General features: G+C 41.3%; 1 protein-coding gene across 3 annotated transcripts in view; it reads left to right on the forward strand.

Annotated features, from left to right (window-relative positions):
- The first annotated feature begins 1,136 nt into the window (after positions 1-1,136).
- Positions 1,137-14,722, forward strand: part of LOC138959558 (uncharacterized) — a 68,778-nt gene continuing 55,192 nt past the window's right edge. For all 3 annotated transcript variants that reach the window (XM_070331083.1, XM_070331084.1, XM_070331085.1), the window contains exons 1-2: positions 1,137-1,165; positions 1,306-1,494. In XM_070331083.1, the coding sequence (XP_070187184.1) occupies positions 1,463-1,494 (32 nt within the window). In that variant the 5' untranslated portion in view covers positions 1,137-1,165; positions 1,306-1,462. The remainder of the gene's footprint in view (positions 1,166-1,305; positions 1,495-14,722) is intronic.

Below are 14,722 nucleotides of genomic sequence, written 5' to 3' on the forward strand. Positions count from 1 at the left end.
AATATTTGATAGTTTGCAAAAAGCAGATCTGGGACATTTATTCAAATCTTTCTACTTTTTGACCTGGAATTTGTTTTTATTGCACACACACACACACACACCGACACACACACACGAACACACATGCATGCACACACACACAAACACAACACCCAAGCTCTTTATGGTTGTGCACACACTGTATGCATGAAGAATGTAAACTGATGGCTTGGATATCACATGTCTTGTCATATTAACAGTAGTACACTAAAAAGCTGCACCAAATATCAGCTAATTATTGTGCTATTGTGATCACATATTTTCTACTTTCAGATACAGAAAAAGAGGCTGAACCATCAGCCTTCTTTTCTTCTATTGAACATAATCATTAGCACCTCTAGTCAGACAGCAGGAACTGAGTCAGTAATTTAATTAGATGAAAAGTGGCAAATTAAATTTAACAGCAAAAAATGTAAAGTTTTGCACATTGGTAAAAATAATCCAAAAGAAACTTATATGATGGATGGTCGTATTCTGGAGATCACTAATGCTGAGAAGGATTTAGGCGTTGTGGTGGATGGGGGCCTATCTTTTGAGGACCACATACACGAAACAGGAAAAAAAGCTAACAGAGTCTCTGGCATTGAGTACAAGTCAAAAGACATCATGGTCCCTCTTTTCAAATTGATTGTTCGCCCTATACTTGAGTATGGGAATGTGGTATGGTCACCCTCATTAAAGAAACATAATACTCATTGAAAGTGTTCAGCAGCGTTTCTAAAAAAAAATTGCTGGCACCCAGGAGTTTGCGAGGCGATATGATCGAGAACTATAAAATATTACATAATCTTTATGATATACGCGCTACTAATTTACTACTCCTGTTACATGAGGGTTTGAGCACAAGAGGTCATGATTTTAAATTAACAAAAAAAATGTTAAAACTAGCCTATGCAAACTTCTTTACCCCAGAGTTTAGCTGATATGCCTAAAAGGACTATGGCATATTTTTGCATAACTTAATAAAGCAAGGACACAAATAAAATCCAAAGCAAATAATGAACAGAACAAGAATGCACTGTCATTACCTCAAGCGACCTTGCAAGTAATCCAAAGGTAATTCCAAATTCCATTTCTTATTTTCTTGCCTGTGATGCATTCGACATGAACGGGGAAAGAGCACGGCGTGAGCGTTGTATTATCTATCATCTCTTAAATATGTTTTTATTGTTGTCTACAGTTTCTGATATTGTTGAATTGGTCTTTCTCACTTATGAAAAGGCGTTTAGTATGTACATAATTATTTGTATTGTCTTATGATTTTAGATTTTGGACGATAAAGATGCTTCCAACAAGTACAAGTTCTGCAAGCCTTCGGACTGGGAAACAAGCGCAGAGAACCCAGTAGGTCAAAGCCAGCGGACCAACAGCGTAGCGCACAAGAACGATCGCGGATGTACACACGAGGACTCCAGCTTCCATAATGGATTTTTACGACCCAGAATCACCAACAGAGTAAGTTGCATATATATAAGGTGTGGATGATTGCATTATAGTGGCAGGTGCATTGCTATTTTCAGTTTGATCATCCCAGCCATCTTGAAGTTTGTCGTGCTGAACAACTCGCCGACTGTTGGCTGTCACTTAGTATCGGGTTTGTCGTCAAACGGCAGTTTCAAAACTGGTCAGTCATTAGAAGATCTCCATCATGTCATATGACTTGGTGACATTTTCCAGCGCACTGTTATAGTCCTTCGTACAACCCAATAGGTATAGGCTAACACTAACACAAGTAACAGACTCACAGTCAAAGTCACACACACACTCACAATAATTAAGTACTGTTAGCCTTGGTGGTTTTGGTTTATTAGTGTTGCAGCAGGCGGTACCCGCTGCGTATAGTAACATTCTTTTCCTGTGATCTTCTGGATTCATGCTTTTATCTATCATCACTGTGGGTGTGGTGTCATAAAACTAGATCAGGGCAAGTTAGGCTGTCTGAATCATGTGAAAGTCACTGAAACCTCTTAATGGCTATGGTGACTAGTCAGACCTATATATTATACTAGATGATTACCCGCTTCGCCGGGTGGATCGCGAGATGGAGTATGCAGCGTGGCGGTTCGCACCGGCTTCGCCGGGATGATCGCAAGACGGAGTATGCAGCGTGGCGGTTCGCCAGCTTAGAGCACGTGTTGACGTGATTGACGCCACACGAAGGAAGGGAGATAAATGCACAAAACACTGGAGAAGATAAGGAAGAGTTACTGGAAATGGATCTACAGAAAAACCAAAATCGGTTCGCCGCGCTTAGAGCACGTGTTGAAATTTTCATCGACCAGATTGTGTCCGGGGTGTACCTGAATATGCCCACCAAATTTGAAGCAGATCCATCGAGAACTTTGGCCGTGCATCGCGAAGTGACAGACAGACAGACAGACAGACACACAAGCCGTATAAGATATAGATATCTGCTGTACTGTTTGTTTTGTTTGATTTGTGTGTGTCATAATGTGAATACCGTTTGTTTATGATCGATAAGGCTGACTTGTTGCCTTTAATGAATGGTCAGCTCCCCATTTTATCTCCCAGTCCCACCCCTCCTACTCTTCCAGGAGGAATGAGATCTTGTGAGAGTCATTGACTAACAGGATCATCACGGATTACCAGAATGTTGATGTGTGAAGATATAATGTGTGGTGCTCTCTCTCTCTTTCCTCTTATTTTGCTTAGAAGTCATTGGTTGGGGGGATGTATTGTTGAGTGCGTTAATTTGGTTAATTAACAACTCATGCAAGAAGAGCTGACTGGTTGTCTTGATCAGCTTCCAGATTTATCTGTTATTTATGCTGAACATTATTAAACAGGCTTGTGCCAACACTGCTCCACACTGATTGTCATACTTTTTCAGTTAAGTGATTCAAAACCTCATGACCACAATTTTCAGGTCATTTTCATGACAAAACTTGCATTTTTTACTCCCCAGGCTGGCCGGCCGTAGACGAAACATAAGACTTTGAAGTTTTCTCTGTGATATATGTCCTAATTTCCTATTGTTTTTAAAAGAAAATCTGAAACAGGCCAGCCATGTTTAAAAATCCCTTGATAAAGACTTTCAGACTGCATTTGAAACAAGGATGAAAAACTAACCGAATGACACTTAACACTCAAAGAATCAGTTTTGGGGGGCAATTGCTAACATTTTCAGTTGTGAGAAGGACTGACCTGAGGTATGAGTTCCCAGGCAGGCAAATTTTATACCTCAGGAGTTTTCTTTAAGTGTTTCATCAGAATCCAATATGATTTGTTACCCAAGGTTGGAAATTCATTTTGATCTTGAATGCTTAGAGTTTAAATATTTTGTTAGCATTTGGGTATGTGATTCAGATTGTTGACCTCAAAAAGTTCTTAATTTGGAGAAAACCTACAGGTTTGCTGTCAGATAATACAACAGCCTCATTCTACACATGTATTTCTATGTACAGTATTATATATAGTTCTCTATATTGTGTAGGAATGTTACAAACAAGGTTTGGGAAAACTGTTCAGTAAGCAATCAGCTAGTGAGCTACATCAAGACAGAAAAAAAAAGAATTTAGCTTAACGATGTACAATCTAAGGAGCCATATTCTGATGAATTAGACCTTCGATAATTCACAAATAACACCAGGTTGAGTTGTTTGTTTATATATTTTCTCAAGTACCCTGACCAGTCTGAGTCCAGATCCAAGATGGTAATTTGACTGGTAGCATTGTTTTTTGTCCCTATTATAAAAGGCACATATGAAACGGGGGGATGGAGGGTGTGTGTGAAGATTGTGCATCATGAATAGCGTTGACTGGAGATAAAAAGTATTTTATTTGCAAAGGCAGTTTAAAATCTGAAAACTGCAGAAACTCATAAAGCTAATATACACATTTCTGTTGAAAAATCTCTGCTTTGCCTGATAGTGTCAGTGTGTATATGGTCAGTAAACTTGTTGTCTGATTATACATAATGTTATTAATCAATTTCAATTGATTTGTAAGTTGCGCCGCAGAATACACGTTGTTGATACCACTGACACATCTATGACCGGGTTGCATAAAAGGCAATGGCATACACTGATACAGGGTGTTGCTAGTAACTGCTGGAAAAGTATGAGCCTAAAAAAGATGGCAATTTAATTATGTTCATTCTTTACACTTTCTGAAATTCAACTGGACTCTGACCAATTTTTCCTGTACCTAAATCAAACCGATTTACCCAGATGTGACGAGATTTGCACGTCACATCATGATCATTCAAACCTATGCCATTTATTAGCCGGTTGATGACGCTATTTCATGGACTAATTCTTTCGTGCGTGACACATACTGATATCAGATGTCGTGCACCAAATATTGGGCCTGGTGTCTCACTGTCTGCTGCTCTGTCACTGCATCTCAATGGCTCTCACAAGGAGAAACTTAAACATTGTACAATCTTCAAAGACCTTGAGTTTCAAGGGGTGCATGATATAATTTGATGAACATAGTTTTGCTTACTTGACATGAATTATTAATACATGTGGGTGGTTTGGGAAATATATTACGATAATTTTAACTACATCTTTTCAGTTACGCAATTTTTTTAATTGAAATTGAAAAAATTTCATTGGTCATATTTAGATACACAGTTTGTAGAACTTTGATCTAAATCTGACCACTGTATTTGCAGGAAACACAAAACGTTGTACTAAATCTCTGTAAAATAATGCATATGACCATAAGAAAAATGTAGTAATACATCAGTATATATATCAGAAAATATATTTCTGGATGATTTTTAAAGAATGCTTTGTTGGTAAAGTAGAAGCAATCACTGCAGCAGGCTTCCCAACAGGTGCGCACTTGTTTTGTTGAATAATTAGCACAGACGGCACAAGTGCGTGGATGCCTTTGGTACAGTATGTGTTCTAGTCCAAAATAGATACCCCTTGGTTTGGATTTAGGACAGCACACTTACCTCCAACATTAACAGAAAAGTCCTTTAAAAAAACTGAAAGTAACCAAACAGACACATATATTCAAGGCAAGAATAGCTTACAGCATACGCAGAGTTTACAAGACAAGTCATCTGTGATGAACTTGACGATTAGAGTCCTGAGAAAGAAACGATAGACTCAACTACCTATATATGTGTTTTTATGCTAGGTCCAGCCCAGTAATGTAACTTGGTAATGACAAACTATTGAGTTTAGGCAGAGTGTACATTGCAGAGGAAGGTTATACACGTGTATTGTTTTTGATCGAAAGCCGAACAGAATTATGCAACCCTCAAACCTGCTGGTAGCAGATCAAAATGACCAAATGTATGCTAGCTGGAAATGTGAAATACGTTCAAAGAGAGTTTGTTTTCTAAAGCCTGCTTTCGTAACGTGCCCTTTCTTTCAGCGCATAGCGTATTCTGTGACTCACTTTATACTGAAGTATGCAGGGTATATTGACTCTATGGGGTCTATGAGAGAGATATTGCATGAGCGATTGATACTGGTCGAGCCGTGACAGTGTGCGGTCGGAACGGACCTCATCATAAATGCAAAGTGCGTTTTTGCTCCGGTGAATATATTGGGCTTTAACAGCGTAGGCCGTATTTGGAATAGCCATTCAAAGTGCTTGTAGAACTGTCTGAATGTATGTCTCTTCGTACATGCGGTCAGCTGGGGCGGGTCAAGTGCGTAATTTTCTCTTGAAGATCGGCCGACATTCGGCACCCAACATGGCGGCCGCCGGTCGAGTTGTCGGCCTTGAGTTGACAGCTACACGCACATCGGTAGGCACGAGCCCGATGAGGTTGCCGAGCGGGGCTTGAGGCTTGTTGTTTTGATCGCCGAACTCTGTCCGTCTACCGTAGATCCTTTGCTGTTTTTGTGTGGATTGGGTGATGGTTTGATATGTGTTTTAGTTTCCGCAGAACTAAGCTTACTTGCGCAAGGTGTTATCGTATGCAGACATGGTTTGTCAGAAGTCCCGTTGAAAGAAACGCCACCTGGAGATGCAGTGTGTCTCGGTGCAAAATCTGCTGTAAAATATCCGCTCCCCAACCACACACACAAAGAATGAGAGAAGAAAACATTCGCAGGTCCTATGTTTTCTGTGGTCAAAAACAAACCCAAGCACTAACAGAATAGAAGGAGACCCCTCCCCCTCCAAAAAAACCAACCACCCCATAACCTCGTCAACAGAAGACAAAAGCCGGGGGAAATCTCAAACCAATGAACAAGTAAAACAACCACTAACATGACCACCCCCCATCCCCCAACGAAAACAAAACAGAAACACATATCCATAGAGCCTATCAGAAACAACAACAAAAACAACCGAACTAAAGGACACATTTTTTTAAAACTTTACCTTACATAATGAGTATTTTTCATCAGGACAACATAGAGTATTAAAATAGGAAAAATCCAGGAAGATGTATAATTGATTTGATGATTTGGGTCTGTTCCACTGAGTACATGTACAGTAGTAAATTGGAAATAGTCTGGGCTTCTTTTAGCTTTTAACTTTCACTATGGAACCACTCACATTACATGTATTGACTAACAGTACTGAAAATGAGTTAAATGATGCAACATTCCATGCTCATGGGTGAAAGTAGCCCGTCAATTGACTGAAATCCGTCAATCTGAAAATAAGTCTGACGGAAATTCCGTCAATCCGCAATTTAAAAAATAAAAATAAAAAAATAAAAAAACTTTTTTTAATTTTTTTATTTTTAAGCGGAACGCGTTTTCGAACTGCTATGCGGTAAACCCCGTAGGTGAGGTTTCTTCGCTTTCGGATTCGCTCTGCATCACGATAAAAAAAAAGTTCTCGCGTTTTGGCAGGCATTACGAAGTGGTGACACGATTTCTGCGACAAAGATGCCGTTTTGACGGAAAACGCATGGACAGATCTTATTGATGCTGGTCTAGCCAACAAATGGCGATGGGACTGGTTGGAGTTCATGAAACTAAAACTGTGTGTGATAAGTTTGGTGCTTGAAACTCAAGTGCTTTTCCTTGAGAACTTTGCACTATAAGAGATGCAACTGCTTAGTTGCTACTTTGTGCAGTGCTACATCATGCTGTTTGCATGTGTGACATTCTGTTTCATCATTTATTTCAATGCCTCTTTGGCAATGTTTGCTTCTTATAATTAAATATTTCGAACTTTTATTTCAGTTGTTCAGTTGTTCAGTTTCTATTTCATTTAGTAATTGGCTGTTGTCAATGTTAATTGTTATCAATTGTGTCGTTTTGTTGGAAGATGCAAGTGTGAAAAGATACAAAAGAAAAATGATTACTTCTGTGAATTGTTTTGATTTTGTTTACCCTTTTTACCATATCATTAGAATCTGAAGGTATTTTTTTGACCTGCATGATAGTGACAAAAAGTGTATTTTTTTGCCAGGAAAGGCCACAAAATCACAATGTATAATGCAAAAATTTGTTTTCGGCCGGGGGGCATTGCCCCCCTGGACCCCCTAACGGGGCCCTGCCCCGTACCCCGCCAGGGCCTGGGCGGCCCCTGGACCCCTGCCTCAAAAAATTGTCAGTCAATTTGATTTTCATAGGTTTCACCCATGCATGCTCATTCTTAGTTTTTATGGCCAAGAAATTACTTTGAACCACCGAAGACCAATGGAGTTTGCACAACACAATTACCTTATCAACTATTTACTGTACATGTTCTTGTTAATGAAAGCATCCAAGGTGTTCACTGTCATGTGATTTAAACAGAAAGATAGGCCATTGCCAGCTTTTGAACAAAAACTTATGAAACCACAGATCATCTAAAGTTGTATACCCACATGTATTCATTGGTTCTAAAAACAACCCAGGTGACTTTGGCTGGTGTCTTCTTAGCTGCCTGATCTGGAACTATGCCAGGACCAGGCTTCTTAATTTGTGGCAGAGGGAAAAAAGGGAAAAGCAACTGGCTGCTTATTTTTCAACATCTTGTGAAATTGCATTAATTTTTGTTTTGAATACTCTAATAACAAAGGGCCCTGAGACACACACAAACAAAATTGTTAACTTGACGATGTGGAGCCTACCTCCTGTCCAGTGTCATTTTCCATCAGTTTATTCCTTTCTGCCTTGTTTTGAGCACATATGGCAATGGGTATGTGTAGGATTGTATGTCTTCATTAACATTGGTGGCCTTTGGTGGTTCAGATGTTACCTCCATAGCAAGGGTAAGTTCAAAGACATGTTAGCACAAGCACATGATCTTACAAGCCCCCAACCACCATTACCTTCGGTCGACGCGCGGTGGTACATATGCCCTTTGACCTCAACAAATAAACGGGAGGGTATCGCGGACTAAAAATAGAATACGGGATTGTGGGTCAAGGGCCCTTACAAACTAAATTTGATTTTCAATACACTACTCAAAACCTGAAGAATTAATTAAAATTAATTTGAAAAAACAAGAATAATGAGTTCAGAATTTTTTTTTTTAAGTTGAAAAATTGGGGGAAAAGTTACAAACATTCTTTTCAGTTACGCAATACGAACCTATGACCGCCGGGTTAGTGGGTGAGCGCTCTACCAATGAGCCAACCTGACACGCAATTCTCCGGGGTGAAAATAGAAAGTTGAACTTCAAACATGCATTACATTTACATTTGACTTCTTGAGCATGTGTCAACCGGTCGGTTTTTGAGTTTCTCTGTTTGTATTTGTGAATTGTACGTTCTGTCGATCTCACTGTTCGAGGTAAGTCAAGTTGATAACTGACCCTATGCTCCCGTTCACTTCGTATAAGTTTGGAAAGCAATCTCAAGTAGCGTGCGCTTGCTTTGAATATCAATGGCTGCAGCTGCTTGGCTTAAGGGAAACATACACTGAACCCCCCCATATACCTTCGATACTCAGATGAAATCAGGTCTTAAAACGGAGAGAGCCTTAAAATGAGGTAAATAGACAAACTCCTGAAATAACGCTGTCCGCTTGGTATGGGTTGCAAACAAGTTAACAATCTTGCTTTAGTGAGGCAAACTTTCCACACATGCTCCTTTTCCACGTGTTTCAGACACACCCCATGCTAGTGACTGGCTAATGTCTTGAAAAGAGCTTCGCCTTTGGAAAGAGGGCGAATAGACGTGACGGACTGTTTTTCTTTTTCAGAGCTCTACTTAAATAACCATTGAAAAGAATGTCTTATTTTGTTTTTAAAAGAGAACACACTCTCCTTATTGTTTTTGATAAATATATGATATAAGATCTATTTCACAGACACTAAAGCAGCGTTTAAAAAGGTACAGACAGGCAGATAAGCGATTAAGACTATACAGGCAGTCAGAGACTCGCAGGCTTAATACAAATGTTTGTGACCTTATTAAAAGTATTGAGATTTGCCATTAAAGGTGGTCGTCTACATTTTTGCTTTTTTTCAATAATCTTATGATTAGATTTCAATACAAAATTATGTCAAATGATGAATGAACCATGGGGAAAAAAATTATTGAAAAAAAATATATGTAAAAAAAGATTTTATTTGTGACCCTCCACCACGGAATGAGTCGCATGTCACCTTTGCATGATTTTCATATTTGTACATTTTCCTAAAGAGTTTTTTATGCTCTATCCAGTGGTGAAAACCGTATTAGAAAAGAGCGAAAACTGTTTGAGTTATAAGCCTGTGACTAAGGTGACCCTCACACTGTTATACCAGACACTCCCCGGACTTATATCAAGCCTAGCGCAGAACCGCGCGAGGTGACATGCGACTCATTTCGCGGTGGAGGGTCACATTTTTGGGTAGCGTGACTCACGCTTCCAATATTTTGTTTTCTGTTTGCTGAGAACATGTGCTTTGCCTAAAAATACTGACCAATCAAATTCATGTCACTATGCTTATAGTCACACCCAAACAAGTGCAGCAACAGTTTGACACTGGAGCGCTGTCCACGCTTTTTTATAAACGCACGAAATGCACAGGATTTGAGAGGAGTTTTGCGCTTGGCATTTTTCAAATAAGGATATCCTACTATGAGTACTACGCTGGAATACTACAATGAATTTTCAAACGGCTACACTGGCTTCGTCTTTCCTGATCGAAAGGGGGTGTATTGTTGATATTTGTAGATAATAGACTCTGCATTTTAATGGTCAAATGGCGATTTCGGTATAAAAATGTAGACAAGGACCTTTAACTGCTAATAAATGTAATTTCAGATGATGATGATGGAACTTTATTTTTCAAGGATAGAGGTTCAAGGCGACGCCTTAAGGCTTTTCTTACAACCGGTCCTTACTTCTAATACAAATGTCTAATAAATGATAAACAAGTAAAGCAACATGACAAACAAACAAAGTAAACGAACGAACCAGCAAACAATCGACAAGTAAGCAAACAACTTACAAGCAAATAAACACAAACAACAAAATGACAAAGTAAGCAACATACAATTCGAAAGCGAAACATGCAACATGTTAATTGAGGTTACACATGTAAAGTGATCGACCGTAAAATTCACACAATACCAACGTTTACACTAATGCTTGTAATGATTATATGGTGTAAATGATGAAGATGTTGATGATGATGATGATGATGATGATGATGATCAGATCACAGATAAGACTATACAGGCAGACAGAAACTCACAGAGACTCACATACTAATCTTTATACAAATGCTTTATGAACATACTGTTAGTGACTTTATTGAAATTAACTAGATTGGTCATGAAATCCTATTGAAGTACAATGTGTCAGTTCAGTGTTGTACCTACGATTACTGTGGATAATCGGGCCCAGAAACTACATATTTTCAGTTTTCAGCAGGCACACTATTATATCCAATGGTTCTTCTCTTCTTCTTCTTAGATCATGGGCTGAAACATCCAGGTACACTCATGTTTTTTCACAAGTGGGTTTTTACGTGTATGTACGTTTTTACCCCACTATTTAGGCACCCTTACGCCAATTTCGGAGGATGCATGCTTGGTATTTTTGTGTTCTTATAACCCTTCATTAATTGCTATTACATGGATTACATTTACACTATCTTTTTGTGCGTACTAGGTTTTGTTCTTGCGTGAACATATGAAGGGGGATAAGGCACTAGCAGGTCTGCTCATAAGTTGAGGAAATTGGGAAAATCTCCACCCTTAACCCACCAGATTCAGTCGGGATTGAACACTCAACTGTTTGCTTAGGAGGCCGGCATCTTATCCACTATGCCATTGTGCCTGTCAATTTGCAGGTCATAACTCTCACATGATTTACAGCTGCAGTAGTTTGAAAAAAGGCACAGTACGGACTGGGTGGCCGAGTGGTAACGCACTTGCGCTCAGAAGCGAGAGGTTGCGAGTTTGACCCTGGGTCAGGGCGTTAGCAATTTTCTCCCCCCTTTCTTAACCTAGGTGGTGGGTTCAAGTGCTAGTCTTTCGGATGAGACGAAAAACCGAGGTCCCTTCGTGTACACTACACTGGGGTGTGCACGTTAAAGATCCCACGATTGACAAAAGGGTCTGTCCTGGCAAAATTGTATAGGCATAGATAAAAAAAATGTCCACCAAAATACCCGTGTGACAATAGGCCGTGAAAAGTAGGATATGCGCCGAAATGGCTGCGATCTGCTGGTCGATGTGAATGCGTGATGTATTGTGTAAAAAATTCCATCTCACACGGCATAAATAGATCCCTGCGCCTTGAGTCCGAGTCTGGAGATACATGCACGATATAAGACTTCATATAACATCATATAACATAACATCGTTTTGTCAAGCCAGTACATCATTTACATACATCATTAGGAAGAGGGAAATAAAGTTTCACAGATCGCTTTCATCATTTTTCTGTCAGTTTTTTCCTTCCAGAAGCTACCTCAAAGAACCTGTTGTTTTCTGTTTTGTAAAGTGCAATCTGATGTTTAGAAACAAATTCACCCCAATTGAGCCCAGCTTGCAGATTCCAGAAGGACACATGTTTTACATCAAGATACGATGATGGTTTGCCTATAACTAGAATTTTACGCCTGCAGTTCTGTATCTTTTTTTTTTTTTTTTTGCACCTGTGAGAAAATACACAAATCATCAGTTATGTTTTATATATGAAGCAATAAAATACTCATTAATCTCTATCTCTCTCAGCCTCTCTCTCTCAGTCTGTCTGCCTCTCTCTCTCTCTCTCTCTCTCTCTCTCTCTCTCTCTCTCTCTCTCTCTCCCCGCCCATCATCATCACCACCGACGAAGTCCGGTCGACCTTCAAGAAGGTCAAGGCACGCAGTGCCGCAGGCCCAGACAACATCACTGGCAGGCTTCTACGGGAATGCGGAGACTCCCTTGCCCCTGTCTACCGCGAGCTCTTCCAGAGGTCCCTCGACGAACATTCCATCCCTGCAATCTGGAAGAGCTCCATCATTGTTCCTGTACCCAAGAAGCCCAATCCCTTGACATTGAACGACTACAGGCCCGTAGCGCTCACCTCCATCCCCTTCAAGTGCGCTGAGAAGTTGGTCCTTCGGAGGCTGAGGTTGGAGACAGAGGACCATCAGGATCCTCTTCAGTTTGCATACACCCGCAACCGGAGTACTGAAGATGCGATCCTGACCCTCGTCCACAACGTCTCCGCCCACCTGGAGAAGCCCTCCTCTTACGCCAGGGTCCTGTTCATCGACTTCAGCAGCGCCTTCAACACCATCCAGCCTCATCTCATGATGAGGAAGCTGCTGGAGTTCGACGTCAATCCAGTGCTGATCAGTTGGGTCTTCAGCTTCCTTACGAAGCGAACCCAGCGGGTCCGTATTGGACAAGTCTTGTCCGAGGCTGTCGCCACCATTACAGGCGCCCCCCAAGGCTGCGTGCTGTCTCCCACGCTCTTCACGCTGTACACCGCCGACTGTCGCCTCAGGGATCTTGTCAACCTGCTGCTGAAGTTTGCAGACGACACATCCCTGTCAGGTCTCATCCTGAAGAACGACGAATCGGCGTACAGACACGCAGTGGAGGAGCTGGTGCAGTGGTGCGACGACAACTTCCTGGAGCTCAACGTGAGCAAGACGAAGGAACTCATCATGGACTTCCGACGAACCAAGTCCGCCGTCGACCCCATCATCATCAAGGGCGAACCAGTCGAGATGGTGGATACCTACAAGTATCTGGGCACCATCATCGACAACCAGCTCGACTGGTCGCCAAACGTGGACGCCGTGTGCAAGCGGGCAAACCAGAGGCTCTTCTTCCTGAGGAAGCTGCGGCAGTTCCACGTCGACCCACAGATCCTCCATCTCTTCTACCAGGCGACTATTCAGAGTGTCGTCTCCTTCAACCAGCTCTGCTACCACAGCAGTGCAAAGAAAGGCGACATGGAAAGGTTGGAGAAGATTGTGAAGAGAGCAGGCTCCATCATTGGCTCTGAGCTTCAGCCTCTCAGCACTCGATTCCCGAGTGTGGCGCTGAAGAAGCTGAGCATGATCCGCTCTGACGACCGCCACCCTCTGCACCAGGCGCTCGCATCGTGCGAGCCCACGCGTGAGTCATCACGCCGTTTGAGGTGCTGGCGGGCCAGGACGAACCGGATGAGGGACTCGTTCCTCCCGATGGCTATACGACTCTACAACCAGTCCCTGTGAATGTGACAGTATGCTAGATAGACTTGAGTGCTGTAAAATTTGACTGTGAGGACTATGGGTGATGTGAACTGTGATGTGAGGACTATGGGTGATGTGAACTGTGACTGCGGAAGAACAATGAGTGCTGTGAACTGTGACTTGGAGGACTATGGGTGATGTGTAGTAGGTGTGAGCGATGGTAGAGTAGAGGACGTGTGATTGGCGGGGGGGTAAGAGTGAAATGTTGACGTCTGTTTACTTTGTATGATGATGTACTATGTGTTGATTGCGCATGTATGGGGGTTATGATGTAATGTATATGTATGATGATGTATTCTGTGTCGATTGTGAATGTATGGTGGGGTGGGGGGGTATGATGTAATTTAATGTACGATGATATACTTGGTGTTTGATAGTGTATGATTGTTTGTTGGTTGTAGATATAGTACGATGTTTGATGTTGTAATGTTTGTGCGTGTGTTATAATGCAATATGTTATGATGTAATGTGTGATGATGTATTCGGTGTTTGATAGTGGATGTATGCTTGTTAGTTGTAGATCTAGTACGATGTTTGAGGCTGTAATGTTTGTGCGGGTGTCATATGTAGCCGTACGAGGGTTCCAGTGTGTGAGTTGTGCATGGCCGGGCGCTAGAGTGCTGCATGAATGAGTAAGTGCATGTGGAGTTGTATGGCTGGGTGAATTGTGGGTTGCGTACGTCCGAGGGGCACATGTAGCCTGTGTGTCTGAAGTAGTAGGTATGTGTGCGTAAGGGTGTGTTGATATTGAACTTCAGTTATTGCTTTGTAAATGTCTATGTATCAGTGTATTATGTCTTGCCACACACATGCCAAATTTCCTTGTATTGATGAGGACAATAAAATTTCGTGTATCTTGTATCTTGTATCTCTCTGTCTCTCTCTCTGTCGCTCTCTCTCTTTCTCTCTCTCTCTCACAGTTGCTCTCTGTTTGTTCTTTGTTTTGTTTTTGTTCTGTCTCTCTCAGTGTTCACCTCTTTCTAAACACGAAAAAGAAATTGCACTGACTCAGTGTGTACTGTGAGACAAAAACCGTATTCCTAAAATATTTATTCATACATTTAAAGGCACAGTAAGCCTCCCGTAAACCATCACAGATACTGTCAGGCTTTTACACACAGTACAAACACC

Source organism: Littorina saxatilis, linkage group LG2, assembly GCF_037325665.1.
Source record: "Littorina saxatilis isolate snail1 linkage group LG2, US_GU_Lsax_2.0, whole genome shotgun sequence".
NCBI classification, from domain to species: Eukaryota; Metazoa; Mollusca; class Gastropoda; order Littorinimorpha; family Littorinidae; genus Littorina; species Littorina saxatilis.